This window comes from Chiloscyllium plagiosum, unplaced genomic scaffold, assembly GCF_037043375.1.
Source record: "Chiloscyllium plagiosum isolate Xiang-an unplaced genomic scaffold, Cpla_swu_hap1 HiC_scaffold_22, whole genome shotgun sequence".
Classification (NCBI taxonomy): Eukaryota; Metazoa; Chordata; class Chondrichthyes; order Orectolobiformes; family Hemiscylliidae; genus Chiloscyllium; species Chiloscyllium plagiosum.
In genome coordinates, this window is record NW_028270160.1 from 13,623,735 (window position 1) to 13,636,946 (window position 13,212).

The window sequence follows — 13,212 nt, forward strand, 5'->3', positions numbered from 1 at the left end:
TTCCCTCTCCTGTGTCTTTGCTGCAGTGAATTGAATACATGGATGTGAGGTTGCTAATGAAGAATATTGAAGCTGCCTTTCTTGGTATGGTTATCACGTGGAGCTGAGAGAGGTTCCAGGTTTCAGGGAGAATTTACATTTCTACATGCACCTTGGCTTCAGGTAGCCCCAAAGTTCTTTGCAGTCAATACAAAGTGGCTGTTAAAGTTGAAGGTTAAATTTCCACACCAGAGATTTGCCCGCACCAACTGGACACTTCCAGTGAAATTCTGAGGGATAGAGATGTCATCTTTTAAGATGAAAGGTTAAAACCAAGGTTCATTCAGGTGACTGTAAGTGCTGCCATGGCTCTATTTAGTTCTCCCACAAGTCCTGACCACTAATCCCTTCATCATCGCTGTTAAAAAAAAACTAATTGTTGCCTCTCAGTTGTTTGATCAGAAGCTGTTGTGTGAATAGATAGCTATGTTTCCCCCAATACAGGAGTGACTATACTTTAAAGGTACCTTATGGGCTTTGAAACACTTTGGTATATCCTGAGGATCAGTAAGGTACAAATGCAAGCCTATGAAGTAAGGACGGAAGAGCTCACATTGAGCTCAGTATTGGCCTATTGCATATAATTTTATTTCTTGTCCTTGCTATTTCTGTTCCTGATGCTGTTTGTTCTCTACACTGAGGTGATATGCGCTTGGTGTGCTTTTTGTCATTGTACTAAAGGTAATGCTGGTAATCCAGTCATGTTAGAGTTGGAATCTTCCTCTGCACAATCCTTCCTAAATCAGCTAAACTCAGCCATTGGTTTGTTGCATCATTCTCTGGTACAAGGAACTCAGTCTGGGTTCCTGATTCTAATTGCTGTCCACTGCCTCTCTCAGGCATGTGAGCACATAGGTCTGTTGGGTGCAAACTAGTCAGACAGCTTATTGTATATTGTAGCTTCAGGATGTCCCAGCACATTTTAGGAACTGAGGAATTAGGAGGAGGCCAATTGCCTCCTGGAGCCTGTCCATCATTCAGCTAGATCACATTTAATCATCAACCTGATAATATTTTTCAACATGACTCCCATGCATTTTAGTTATTAATAACTTGTATTTACTAAAGTTTTTAAGTATAATCAGTGCTGCAATGTGATTTTTTTTTCACAACTACCTCCCACAAAATGCAGAGTGAGAATCTGCTCTTTAGCGATGTTAGTTAAGGGGTAAATATTAGCCAGATCAGATGTGATGTCCCCTATTAGAATTCACTGCCAAGGCTAATGTGGCTATTGAACACATTAGTGCCATGCGTCTGTGGAGTGATACCTCAAAGAGCCCACCAGTGACCTCAACAGGTGAAAGTACGCAACAAAATGTCCGACACCCTTTCACTGAACCTTGAGATCACTGGCATCACCATAGCTCTCAGATTCCACCACTGTGGGCTGCGCACCACCGTGTGAGGTGAAGTTCTGTGCATTCAGAAAGTCACCCAGGAGAGAAAGTTGGCCCACCCTTAACAACTGAGCCTTGTCAGGCAGAACATGAAGGATGTTTTACAGATCACACATTGCCCTACATCTAATTCCACCACTCAGGCTTGTTCAGCACTACAGTATCAAGATGATGCACTGGGTCACTCACTTGCTTCAGGGACACTAGAAGTGAGGACAGCAATGCCCATTCTGTCAGTTGGGAGGTTTGCAGAGGGAAAATTGTAACAATCTAGGCTGACACTTCAGTGCAGTACTGAAGGAGTGCTGCATTTCTCGGTGAGTCTGCTGTTTATGTGGACATGAAAGATCCTGAGGCACTATTTAAAGAAAAATGAGGAAAGTTCCCTGGTGTACTGTCTTGCTAACTTAATATCTGAAAATTGCCACAGATCAAGGCCTTTTTTAAAAAACTTCATTACTAATTGTAGGCCTTGCTGCCTACAAGTTTGCTGCTGCATTAGGTACAAGATATTCATTTGCAGCACTTAAATAAAAACTGAAGCAAGTGTGGATGCTCCCCTCTGAGGAAGGGTCACCGGACCCAAATAATTAACTCAGATTTCTCTTCACAGATGCTGCCAAACCTGCGGACCTTTTCCAGCAGTTCTGTTCCTATTCATTATCAGCACTTCCATGGCCGGAAAGAAGTCCTGATGTGAAAGGTGCTCCAAAACTTCAATTTCTGGCTCCATAAATATTAACAGTGGGGAGTAACATGTTCGTTCACTAGTCTACCGTTTTAGAAAGCCAAAAGTACTGAGTCCAATTGTAGTTCTGTTGCTTTTCCTGGCAGGGTTAGAAAATGCAGCCAGGACTGGGAATGAATCTGGAATTTTCCTGGATTAGATAGCTAAGTTACTCATTGGGTAAACTTGACACTTTATCCCAAAGATTTACAATACATACAGCAGTATGTATAAAAACAACTGGTTCAACTTCAGGCAGAGCATGGTGTCCCGTTTGGGGTTCCGCACTTTAGGAAGCATGTGAAGGTTTAGAGAGTTAAAATTCACAACACCAGGTTATAGTCCAACAGGTTTAATCGAAAGCACACTAGCTTTTGGAGCGGTGCTCCGAAAGTTAGTGTGCCTCCAATTAAACCTATTGGACTATAACTTGGTGTTGTGTGATTTTTAACTTTTTACACCCCAGTCCAACACCAGCATCTCCAAATCAAAAGCTTTAGAGAGTGTGTATGAAGATTCCTGAGAATGATTCCAGTTCTGTGAATAGTTTGGAGAAGGTGTGGCTCTGCTCCTTGCTGAAGGAAAGGTCAGGAGATTTCATCATGGTGTTTAAAATCATGAGGGATCTAGACAGGGTAGGTACTGTTTCCATTGGTCAAAAGCCAAAGGGCATGGATTTGTGATTGAATGACAAAATAACCATGGCCACATGAGCTAAGTGATTTCTAAAGGGAGTGATTTGAATCTGGGCGGTACTGTTTGAGAGTATGGTGGAGATGGATTCACTCATGGCTTTCAAGGGAATGGGTTAAACTCCTGAAGAGAGAATTGGCAGGACTACGGGGATTATGTGAGGGAGTGGGACAAGCGGAGCTGCTCTTGTGGAGAGTTGGCACAGACATAGGCTGAATGGCCACCTCCCTTGAAACCAGTTGGTGTGGACATTTCTTTATGGATGGCACTCCATTTCCTCATAGGGCCCTGCCTATTGACCACCTGACCTCAATAAGTGGGCAAAGAAAACCAGCAAAATTATTAGTCCTATTAAGCTTGGGTACATTCCAGTACAAAGAATTAAATCTAAGTTTTAGCTAGCCACCCACTCTGTATCACACTTTGGTCCTGTTTGAATGTCTAGAATTCAGAGATCAAAACTTAGGGTGGATGATATCGTTTGAGTAAAATGCACATATCACTCACAATGAACTTTGCTTAATTGTATTTAGATTGGTTTCAGATGCTCAAGAAAACCTTTTAGCAGTATGTTTTGCTAAACGGGGAGTTGATCGATCTACTACCCACTTGACATGCTGCAGACTGATCAGAAAATTAACATAAATATCACCTTGAAAGCTTCAGCGGTGGTGGTAATAGATAGTAAATCGTATCGGAATGTTTGGTTCTGCTGCTCTGTGTTTGTGTGACTATGGAGAACCTATTTTCTGCTTTGTCCTTTTCTCCATCTATCTTTATACCTCTTTCTTCCTTTTTGAAGTGTTTCCATTACTGCTGCCTTCACTCTCAGTTTCACTTTTGTTTCTCCTTCCCTTGAAGGAAGTTAGATGACCGTGACCTTTTCCCTGCCAATTTGGCCATCACTGATGTGCTAATCACTCAAAACCAGCTCACTGTCACTCCAGAGACTAGTACCAGATTCCCAAAGTAACTTTTTTCCCAAAGAACTTGGTTGTGGCAGGAGACTCCCAAAGGATATTAATATTAATAGTAACATTAGCAAATTTGCTGATGATACAAAGCTGAGTGGTAGGGTGAAATGTGAGGAGGATGTTAGGAGATTACAGGGTGACCTGGACAGGTTAGGTGAGTGGACAGATGCATGGCAGATGCAGTTTAATGGTGGATATATGTATGATTATCCACTTTGGTGGCAAGAACAGGAAGGCAGATTACTACCTAAATGGAGTCAAGTTAGGTAAAGGGGCAGTACAAAGAGATCTGGGTGTTCTTGTACACCAGTCAATGAAGGCAAGCATACAGGTACAGCAGGTAGTGAAGAAAGCTAATAGCATGCTGGCCTTCATAACAAGAGGGATTGAGTATAGAAGCAAAGAGGTTTTTCTGCAGCTGTACAGGGCCCTGGTGAGACCGTACCTGGAATATTGTGTGCAGTTCTGGTCTCCAAATTTGAGGAAAGACATTCTGGCTATTGAGGGAGTGCAGCGGGTTCATGAGGTCAATTCCTGGAATGGCGGGACTATCTTATGTTGAAAGATTGGAGCAACTGGGCTTGTATACACTTGAGTTTAGAAGGCTGAGAGGGGATCTGATTGAGACATATAAGATTATTAAAGGATTGGACATTCTGGAGGCAGGAAACATGTTTCCGCTGATGGGTGAGTCCCGAACCAGAGGACACAGCTTAAAAATAAGGGGTAGGCCATTTAGGACAGAGATGAGGAGAAATGTCTTCGCCCAGAGAGTGGTGGCTGTGTGGAATGCTCTGCCCAGAGGGCAGTGGAGGCCCAGTCTCTGTATTCGTTTAAGAAAGAGTTGGATAGAGCTCTCAATGATAGTGGAATCAAGGGTTATGGAGATAAGGCAGGAACAGGATACTGATTAAGGATGATCAGTCATGATCATATTGAATGGTGGTGCAGGCTCAAAGGGCAGAATGGCCTACTCCTGCACCTATTGTCTGATAGTGGAAATATGATTCTGGATTAGTGGTGCTGGAAGAGCATAGCAGTTCAGGCAGCATCCAAGGAGCTTCGAAATCGACATTTCGGGCAAAAGCCCTTCATCAGGAATAAAGGCAGTGAGCCTGGAGCGTGGAAAGATAAGCTAGAGGAGGGTGGGGGTGGGGAGAAAGTAGTATAGAGTACAATGGGTGAGTGGGGGAGGGGATGAAGGTGATAGGTCAGGGAGAAGAGGGTGGAGTGGATAGGTGGAAAAGGAGATAGGCAGGTAGGACAAGTCATGGGGACAGTGCTGAGCTGGAAGTTTAGAACCGGGTGAGGTGAGGGAAGGGGAAATGAGGAAACTGTTGAAGTCCACATTGATGCCCTGGGGTTGAAGTGTTCCAAGGCGGAAGATGAGGCGTTCTTCCTCCAAGCGTCTGGTGGTGAGGGATTAGGGATGTCCTCTGAGCATCCCAGAATAGGTCAAACCCTCACTGATTTGAGGCTTGTGACTGGCTAGAATTTAGGGTCGGGGGGGGTGGAGATGAAAATGAGAGAGATCTTCTCTTCATTTGGTTAGCTAACAGGAATCAGGCAATGGTTCAAATATGGGTTTCTTTTGGTTAGCAAGCTGCAACTAATTAGTACCAAGGAGATTAGTCCTCAATTATTTAGAATCCATGTCAATGACTTCGATGAAGGCACCGATCGTATAGTTGCTCAGTTTGCTGATGAGACAAAGATATGAAAGTAAATTGTAAATTGTGAAAGAGTTTATAAAAGGATTTGGGTTAAGTTGGCAAAAATGTGGCAGATGGAATATAATGTGTGAAATTGAACTTGGACACCTTGGCAGAAAAAGTGAAAAAAGAATAATGTTTAAATGGTGAAAGACTGCAACTTCATAGTGAAGAGGGATCGAGCTGATGTGGGAGACAATGGTATGTTGTAATATCACTGGGTTAGTCATCCAGAACCTCCTGGCGACATGATTTCAAATCTTGCCATGACTGATGGTGAAAATAGAATTCAATAAAAATCTGCATAACTGTAGTTTTTATTTATTCATACGGTGTGGTTTTTGCTGGCACAACCAGTGTTTAATTCCAATCCCTAGTTGCCCTTGAGAAGGTGGTGGTGAGCTGCCTCCATGAACTACTGCAGTCCATTTGGCATAGATGCACCCATAAATGTTGTTTGGGGTGGGGTTTGACCCATGACTTTGACCCAGCAACACTGAAGGGATGGTGATATATTTCCAAATTGGGATGGTGAGTGACACGGAGGGGGAATTTGCAGGTGGTGGTGATCCCATTTATCTGCTGCCCTTGTCTTTCTAGATGGAATTGGTCATGGGTTTGGAAGATGCTGTTTTAAGGAACCTTTGTGAATTTCTGCAGTGCTTCTTGAAGATAGTAACAGCAGTGTGTACTGAGTGTGTCTGATGGAGGGAGTGGATGCTTGTGGATTTGGTGCCAATCTAGCAGGCTGATTTGTCCTTGATGGCATTAATTTTCTTGTGTTGTTGGAGCTGCACCAATCCAGGCAAGTGGGGCGTCAGGATGTGTGTGTGTGTGTGTGTTTTTATATACATATTATATATGGCTAGTCCACCTTTTTGTGGATGTTGATAATGCTATTGAATGTCAAAGGATGGTGGTTAGATTCTCTCTCATTGAAATTGGTGACACATGTTACTTATCTCATGCCAGCCTGGATATTGTCCATATCTTGTTACATTTGGACATGACTGCTTCAGTGTCTTAGAAGTTGAGAATGATGCAGAACTTTGTGCAACTATCATTGAACATTCCCACTTCTGATTTAATAATGTAAAGAAGTTCATTGAAGCAGCTGGAGATGGTTGGGCCGAGGACACAGCTTGAGAAACTCCTGCAGAGATGACTTGGATGCTGGCATGACTGACTTCCATCATCAACGGTATTTTCCTTTGTGCAAGATACGACTCTAACCAGCAGAGAATTTTATCCTGATTCCTTTTGAATATAAATTTGGTCAGCCATCTTGATGCACACACTGTCAAATACAGTCCTGATGTCTGGAGTATTGTGTACCTTACTGTGTCAGAAAATAATTGCATTAGCAACAGTTCAGAAAAATGTACGTGACTGATTACATAAGAAGAAGGCTTGCACAGTTTGGGCTTGTACCCATTGGAGTTTAGATGAATATGGGAGGTCTTATTGGGTGGTGGGCAGCCTCTAAGAGCTGAATGGCCTATTCCTAATAGAGTCACAGAGATGTACAGCATGGAAACAGACCCTTCGGTCTAACCCGTCCATGTTACCAGATATCCAACCCAATCTAGTCCCACCTGCCAGCACCTGTCCCATATCCCTCCAAACCCTTCCTATTCATATACCCATACAAATGCCTCTTAAATGTTGCAATTGTACTTGCCTCCACCACTTCCTCATTCCATACATGTACCACCCTCTACGTGAAAAAGTTGCCCCATAGGTCTCTTTTCTATCTTTCCCCCCTCACCCTAAACATTTGCGCTCCATTTCTTGACTCCCTGACCCCAGGGAAAAGACTTTGTCTATTCACCCTATCCATGCTCATAATTTTGTAAACCTCTATTAGGTCACCTCTTAGCCTCCGATGCTCCAGGGAAATTCTGTATTCTTGAATCTGGAATCTGTGGAGGTGATGTTGATGGACGGGCAGATGTGCACAAACCTCTAAACCCAGCTTAATGTTTTAAGCACATTGTCTCACATGGAGCTGTCACTGCAGATTGTGCATTGGACTTATCAGCATCCAAAAACCCATCGAACAGGAGTGGTGAGAAGTGGAAAAGATATCCTCTTAGTCCATCTCATCCCTCCTCTTCATCTGTCTCCAACTTCCTCTCTGTTAATCTGTTGGGGACGATGTTAAATTGAGATCCCTCTTCACCCCTCCTGTCCACTGCAGAGGAGTAAAATATCTCTTGAGACTTTTAGGAAGTAGGGCAGAAGAGTTCTTGCCCAGTAACAATTCGAGGATTCCATGACTAATAATAAAATGTTATTCAAGGCAGGTTCTTTCAGGCATGCTTTTCATTGCCCCCATTATTTGTCTGTTGGTTTTGGTCACAGAAGGAGTCCTGGAAATTAATCTCTCTTTCCTGGAGACCTGGGGATAGTCCTGAAGGTTTGACAATTCTAGCTTCTGAGGGTGTCGACTCTGCTGAAGGCCAGGTGTTGCTGGTGGTTGCTCTCCTCCCTTGTACTACTTATTGAAAGAGGTGTGAAACATGTTTGTTGAAACAAAATGCAAGTTGCTGGGAATAAAAACTGACTGGCGGGATTGGTGACTTAGGTTAACTGCAGTGTCTCCATTGCAATGCCCACCATCGGCAGGCTGAATCAGTCCCGTTAGTAAGCAAACCACTCAGTCCTCGCACAAGACCTTTTATTTATGTTCTTACTGAGCAGTTTTAAGTATAAGCTCTGACTTTTTAAATAACATTTTATTATATATTATAACCATACAACAAAATTAGGGAGCCAAGCTTCTTACCTTTGAAAGAAAAACTCGTAAAGCATTTCGTTCAGGAATGGGATTTGTTGGTTTGAATGTTATTCCCTTACACCAGGGCTCTGCTTGTGTTGCTATATTTGAGAGGCAAGCATACCCCACGTTGCTTACATGCTGCCTACACTGCACACCGTGTGTTGTATTAACACAGAGGATCAGATAAAAGGTAAAGCAAGAGGTGTGACCGGGATACATGATGGGGGGTGGAAGAGAGAGAGAGGGGAGGGGAGGGGAAGGGGGAGGGGAGAGGAGTAGGTGACACTTTGAGTAATCAAATCCCGATGGGCTCATAGACTCTGAGATGGGTTAGAACTGTGACTCAACTTTCCATCTGTGTGAGTTTTCGTTTGAGAGAATTTTTGGCTCTTGGGCTGATGGTTATGAGTTATAGAGAAAAATTACTCAACTATCCAACATGAGATACAGCACAGGGTTAGACACAGAGTACAGTTTCTTCTACACGTCCCCATCAAACACACCAAGGACAGATATAGCATGGAATTAGATACAGAGTACAGCTCTCGCTACTTTTTTTTTAACCTGAATGTAAAGCTCTCTGGACACTGTCTCCATCAAACACTTCCAGGACAGGTACAACATGGTTTTAGATACAGAGTACAATTCCTCTACACTGTCCACATCAAACGCTCCAAGGACAGATATAGCATGGAGTTAGATACAAAGTACAGTTACCTCTACTCTTTTTAATCTGAAAGTAAAGCTCTCACGACGCTGTCCCCATCAAACACCCGCAGATGAGGACAGCACAGGATTAGATACAGAGTAAAGCTTCCTCCATATTTTTCCCAACAAACGCTCCCAGATCAGGTACAGCACAACATCAGATACAGAGTAAAGCTCCCTCTACACTGTCCCCAACAAACGCTCCCAGGACAGATACAAAACAGGGTTAGATAAAGGCTAAGTCTCCCACTACGTTGGCTCCTAATAAGAAAAATGAGGAATGGGCTGAGGGGCGAACCACTGAAAGAGTTTGGAATGTAAAGGCAGCTTTCACTCCTGTATGACATGCACAAGTGAAGGAACTTGCTTGGTTTGCTTTAGCTGGTGTGATTTTTACCCCACAACCCTTCCCACCCCAGCCCTTCCCTCCCATCAAACCCCAGTCACCCACCCACCCCCCAACCTCCCCATAACATCAGACAAGAATGTAAGGTAGACAAGTGACAGACAGTGTTAGCATCCTGGATTGTGTCTGCTCCCTCTCCCTAGACTGCCCCTTCTGGTGCTGCTGCCTGTTGCTCCAGACCCACACCGATGGTGGTCCAACTCCACCAAGGTATCTCGCCAGCTTCTGTTTTTCTGAATGTACATTTCTATCTCCGGTCTGGATCAGATGATGCTCTTCCTTTTTTATTTAAAATTATTTTTTGTGGTTGTTTCAAACGAGTTTTTAATTATAAGAATAAGTCACCGTCCTGTGTCGATCTTGCTGACCTGCGATGTTGTTGACTGGGTATGTGTTTTTAGTATGTATAATATACTCCAGTGTTGGGTGGCTGGTGGGGGTGGGGGAGTCGATGGGGGCTACAGGCACCGGGTGCAGCCACACTTGGTGCTTTTCTCCACTTCCTCGGTGAAGGATGAGCCATCGCTGCACTCGAAGGTGTATTTCCGTCGCTTGGCCCTCAGCTCAGTGCAGCAACCCTGAGCCCGGCACGATCCCTGGCACGTCACCCAGGAGACTCGCCGAGTGCTCTGGCAGATGGTGTAGCCCCTCTGCAGCTGGTAATAATCGCGCACGGGTAGCCCTCGACACTCCGCTTCTGCAAAGGTGTGCGTGGGAAGGGGAGGGGGGGTGGGGGTGTGTGGGGGAAAGACAAGAAAAAGAAATCAGTCAGAGGAGGCTGCTCCATGGTCACGCCATCCTTTGGGCTGGCACGGTGGCTCGGTGATTAACACTGCTGCCTAACAGCGCCAGGGACCTGGGTCTGATGCCAGCCTCAGGCGACTGTGTGGAGTTTGCACACTTTCCCCGGGTTGTGGGGTAAAATCACACCAGCTAAAGCAAACCAAGAAACAAGCTCTTACACTAGTGCGTTCTCCCCTGCGTGGGTTTCCTCTAGTGCTCTGGTTTCCCCATTTCTTTGGCCGTGCTAAATTGCCCCATAGTGTCCAGGGATGTGTAGGTTAGATGCATTAGTTAGGGGTAAATGTAGAGTAATAGGGTAGGTGAATGGGTTTGGGTGGGATACTCTTCAGGGATTTATTGGGCCGAAGGCCCCGCACTGTAGGGATTCTATTCTATTCTATTCAGGCTGCAGATCTGCTGGAGCTCAGTAGGTATTAGAGAGGAATTTTCTGCCTTAAGGGCACTGTGAGTCAACCCACAGCAGGTGGACTGGAGCGCAGCTTGAGGCAGCCAATCAATGCTGACGTAGCCAGCAATGCCCACGTTCCACAAATTTCTCTTTTTTAAAAAAAAAACTTCACTTGTGAAACACCAGGCTCCTGTATTCAAGTCCCACTCTAAGGGCCTTCAGCACATTAAACCAAGGCTTACACTCCAAGGGCAGTGAACTCGGTGAAGGAGCACTACACGGTCATGGGTACCACCTCTGGGTGAGACATTAAGCACAGATCCCATTTGCCTGGATCAGGGTAAAGGATCTTAAGGCACTATTTTAAAGAATATCAGGGAAATGTGGGAATAGGAGTAGTCTCTGGAGCCCAATTGATTTCTGTCTTGAACCTGCTCACTGACTGACTGTACCTCCACAACCTGCTAGGCTTGAGAATTCCAAAGTTTCACCACCCTCTGAGTGAAGAAATTCCTCCTCATCTCCATCTTTCTCCTGAGACTAGGTCCAATAGCTCCCTCTAATTTTCTTCTTTGGTGCATGGAGCTCAGAGGCCTATACATAGCACAACTTCCAAAACCAGAAGTCAGTGCCTTGGTATACTGTGCAGCACATGTGGAACCTTGGAGCCACTGTGCAGCAACTTAGAGGGAGAAATGATTAAGTCACTTGGTTTTAGACTTATGACATTTCCTCCCTGGCTTCTGTATCCATCCACCTAGCATGTACTGTAAGAATTGTGTCGGATTCAATGCAATAATCTTCTTTTCTTCAAAACTCTAGAGAATACAGCCCTAGTTCCTCATTCTCTCCTCAAAAGACAATCTTGCTATCCTAAGGATTAACCTGGTGAACCTCTGTTACATTCTTTCTGTAACAAATATATCCTTGCTTACATAAGGAAATGAAAACAATACACACTACTCCAGGTAAGGTCGCACCCAGGCTCTAGACAACTACAACAAGACATCTTTACTCCTGTGGTCAAACCAGAACAAGGCCTTGTGGCCCGGTCAAACATTTATCTCACAAGTAGACATAGATTAGGAAAAAGCAGGAAAATGGAGTTGAGGATTATCAGATCAGCCATGGTCTCACTGAACAGTGGTGCAGACTCGATGGGCTGAATGGCCTACTTCTGCTTTTGTGATCTTAGGGTTCTCGGAGTAAGAACTAGTCAATATATTAATCATAGCAAAATAGAAGCACTTCCTCAATACCAGATGCGTGCTGTGGTTGTTTTATCTGGACAATGATAAAATGCGTTGAATCATTACATTTTCTTATTTCAAATGGTTTGTTTGCATTGATTATCTCTGTAACCTATTTGTTCCTAAAACACTAATTCTGACCTGTTAACAATCCCTGATTTCTATCACTCCATTGTTGGTGTTAAATGGGCCCCAAGCTCTGTAATGTTCTCCCTAAACCTCTCCGTCACTCTCTCCTCCTTTAAGACACTCCCTAAAACCTACCTTTGGATCTTTTAGTCACCTGCCTGATTATCGCCAACTTGGAAGCAATTTGGGACCTGTCACTAACTGACAGCTCTGTGTAAATGGAAGTTGTTATCGATCTGTTGCTGGCATACTTTAGTGAGGTAAGGACAATACTTAGGTTATTTCTTGATTTTTGGAAAAAAAATGACCATAGCTTCTCTCATTATTTCAACTTCCAATTTGTGATGACGTGGAGGTGCCAGCGTTGGACTGAGTTGGGCAAAGTCAAAAGTCACACGCCACCAGTTATAGTCCAAGAGGTTTATTTGGTAACACAGGCTTCCAGACCACTGCTCCTTCATCAGGTGCTAGTCAGATTGTGCACACGGGGGTCAATGGGGGACATTGGTTTCAAGAGGACGGTCACCATTTCTGTTCTAAATGAGTTTCCCTCAAAGTCCGCCTTCTGCAGGCACCTTTACCAAAGGTTCATAAGTGAATTAGGAAAATCCATGTCAACATTGTCGTGCCCTCTCTCAGAATCTGTGATCTGGGCATACCCAGTGTGATGGGAGGCATGGACCACTGGCTCCTTGAGTAGGAAGCCTGCCGTTGTTTAGCTTTTTGCCTCTATTCTGTACCACCCACCTTTTTCTGTCTCAAAATTAATTCAGTCCCACATGAGATGGTGCTGATCCATTGGGTCTCTCTTTTCTCCAGCGCTGTCTCGATGAACGTGTTTGGATCTCCTTCATATACCAGAATCTGTGAATACTCCATTGAGGTTGCCTGCTTGACCTATGTTGGCAATGTAGTTCTGTGGCAGCTATGATCACCTGACCCTCCACCCACCCATCCTTCCCTCCAGTCTGCAGCCATTAGTCCCCTGCCAGATCCACCTTCGCACCCGACCAATTGGAATGCTGGTAGACTCATTATCCAATCAACTGATTCTTCATCCTGTCCCTAATCTTGTGACTAAGTCATCATTTTCTTCATAGGTTACTTTTGGCCATGTTCCAGCATTTTGATTCTGTAACAGTGAAGGAAAAGCAATGCTTCCAAATCAGGATGGTGTGGAGGTGATGAAGAAGACATGTA

At 44.3% G+C, this 13,212-nt stretch overlaps 1 protein-coding gene across 1 annotated transcript in view; it reads right to left on the reverse strand.

Annotated features, from left to right (window-relative positions):
- Window positions 1-9,498: 9,498 nt before the first annotated feature.
- LOC122561411 (slit homolog 1 protein-like) overlaps window positions 9,499-13,212 on the reverse strand; it is a 320,580-nt gene continuing 316,866 nt past the window's right edge. The window contains exon 37 of the mRNA XM_087998766.1: window positions 9,499-10,138. Within this exon, the coding sequence (XP_087854892.1) occupies window positions 9,900-10,138 (239 nt within the window). The 3' untranslated portion in view covers window positions 9,499-9,899. The remainder of the gene's footprint in view (window positions 10,139-13,212) is intronic.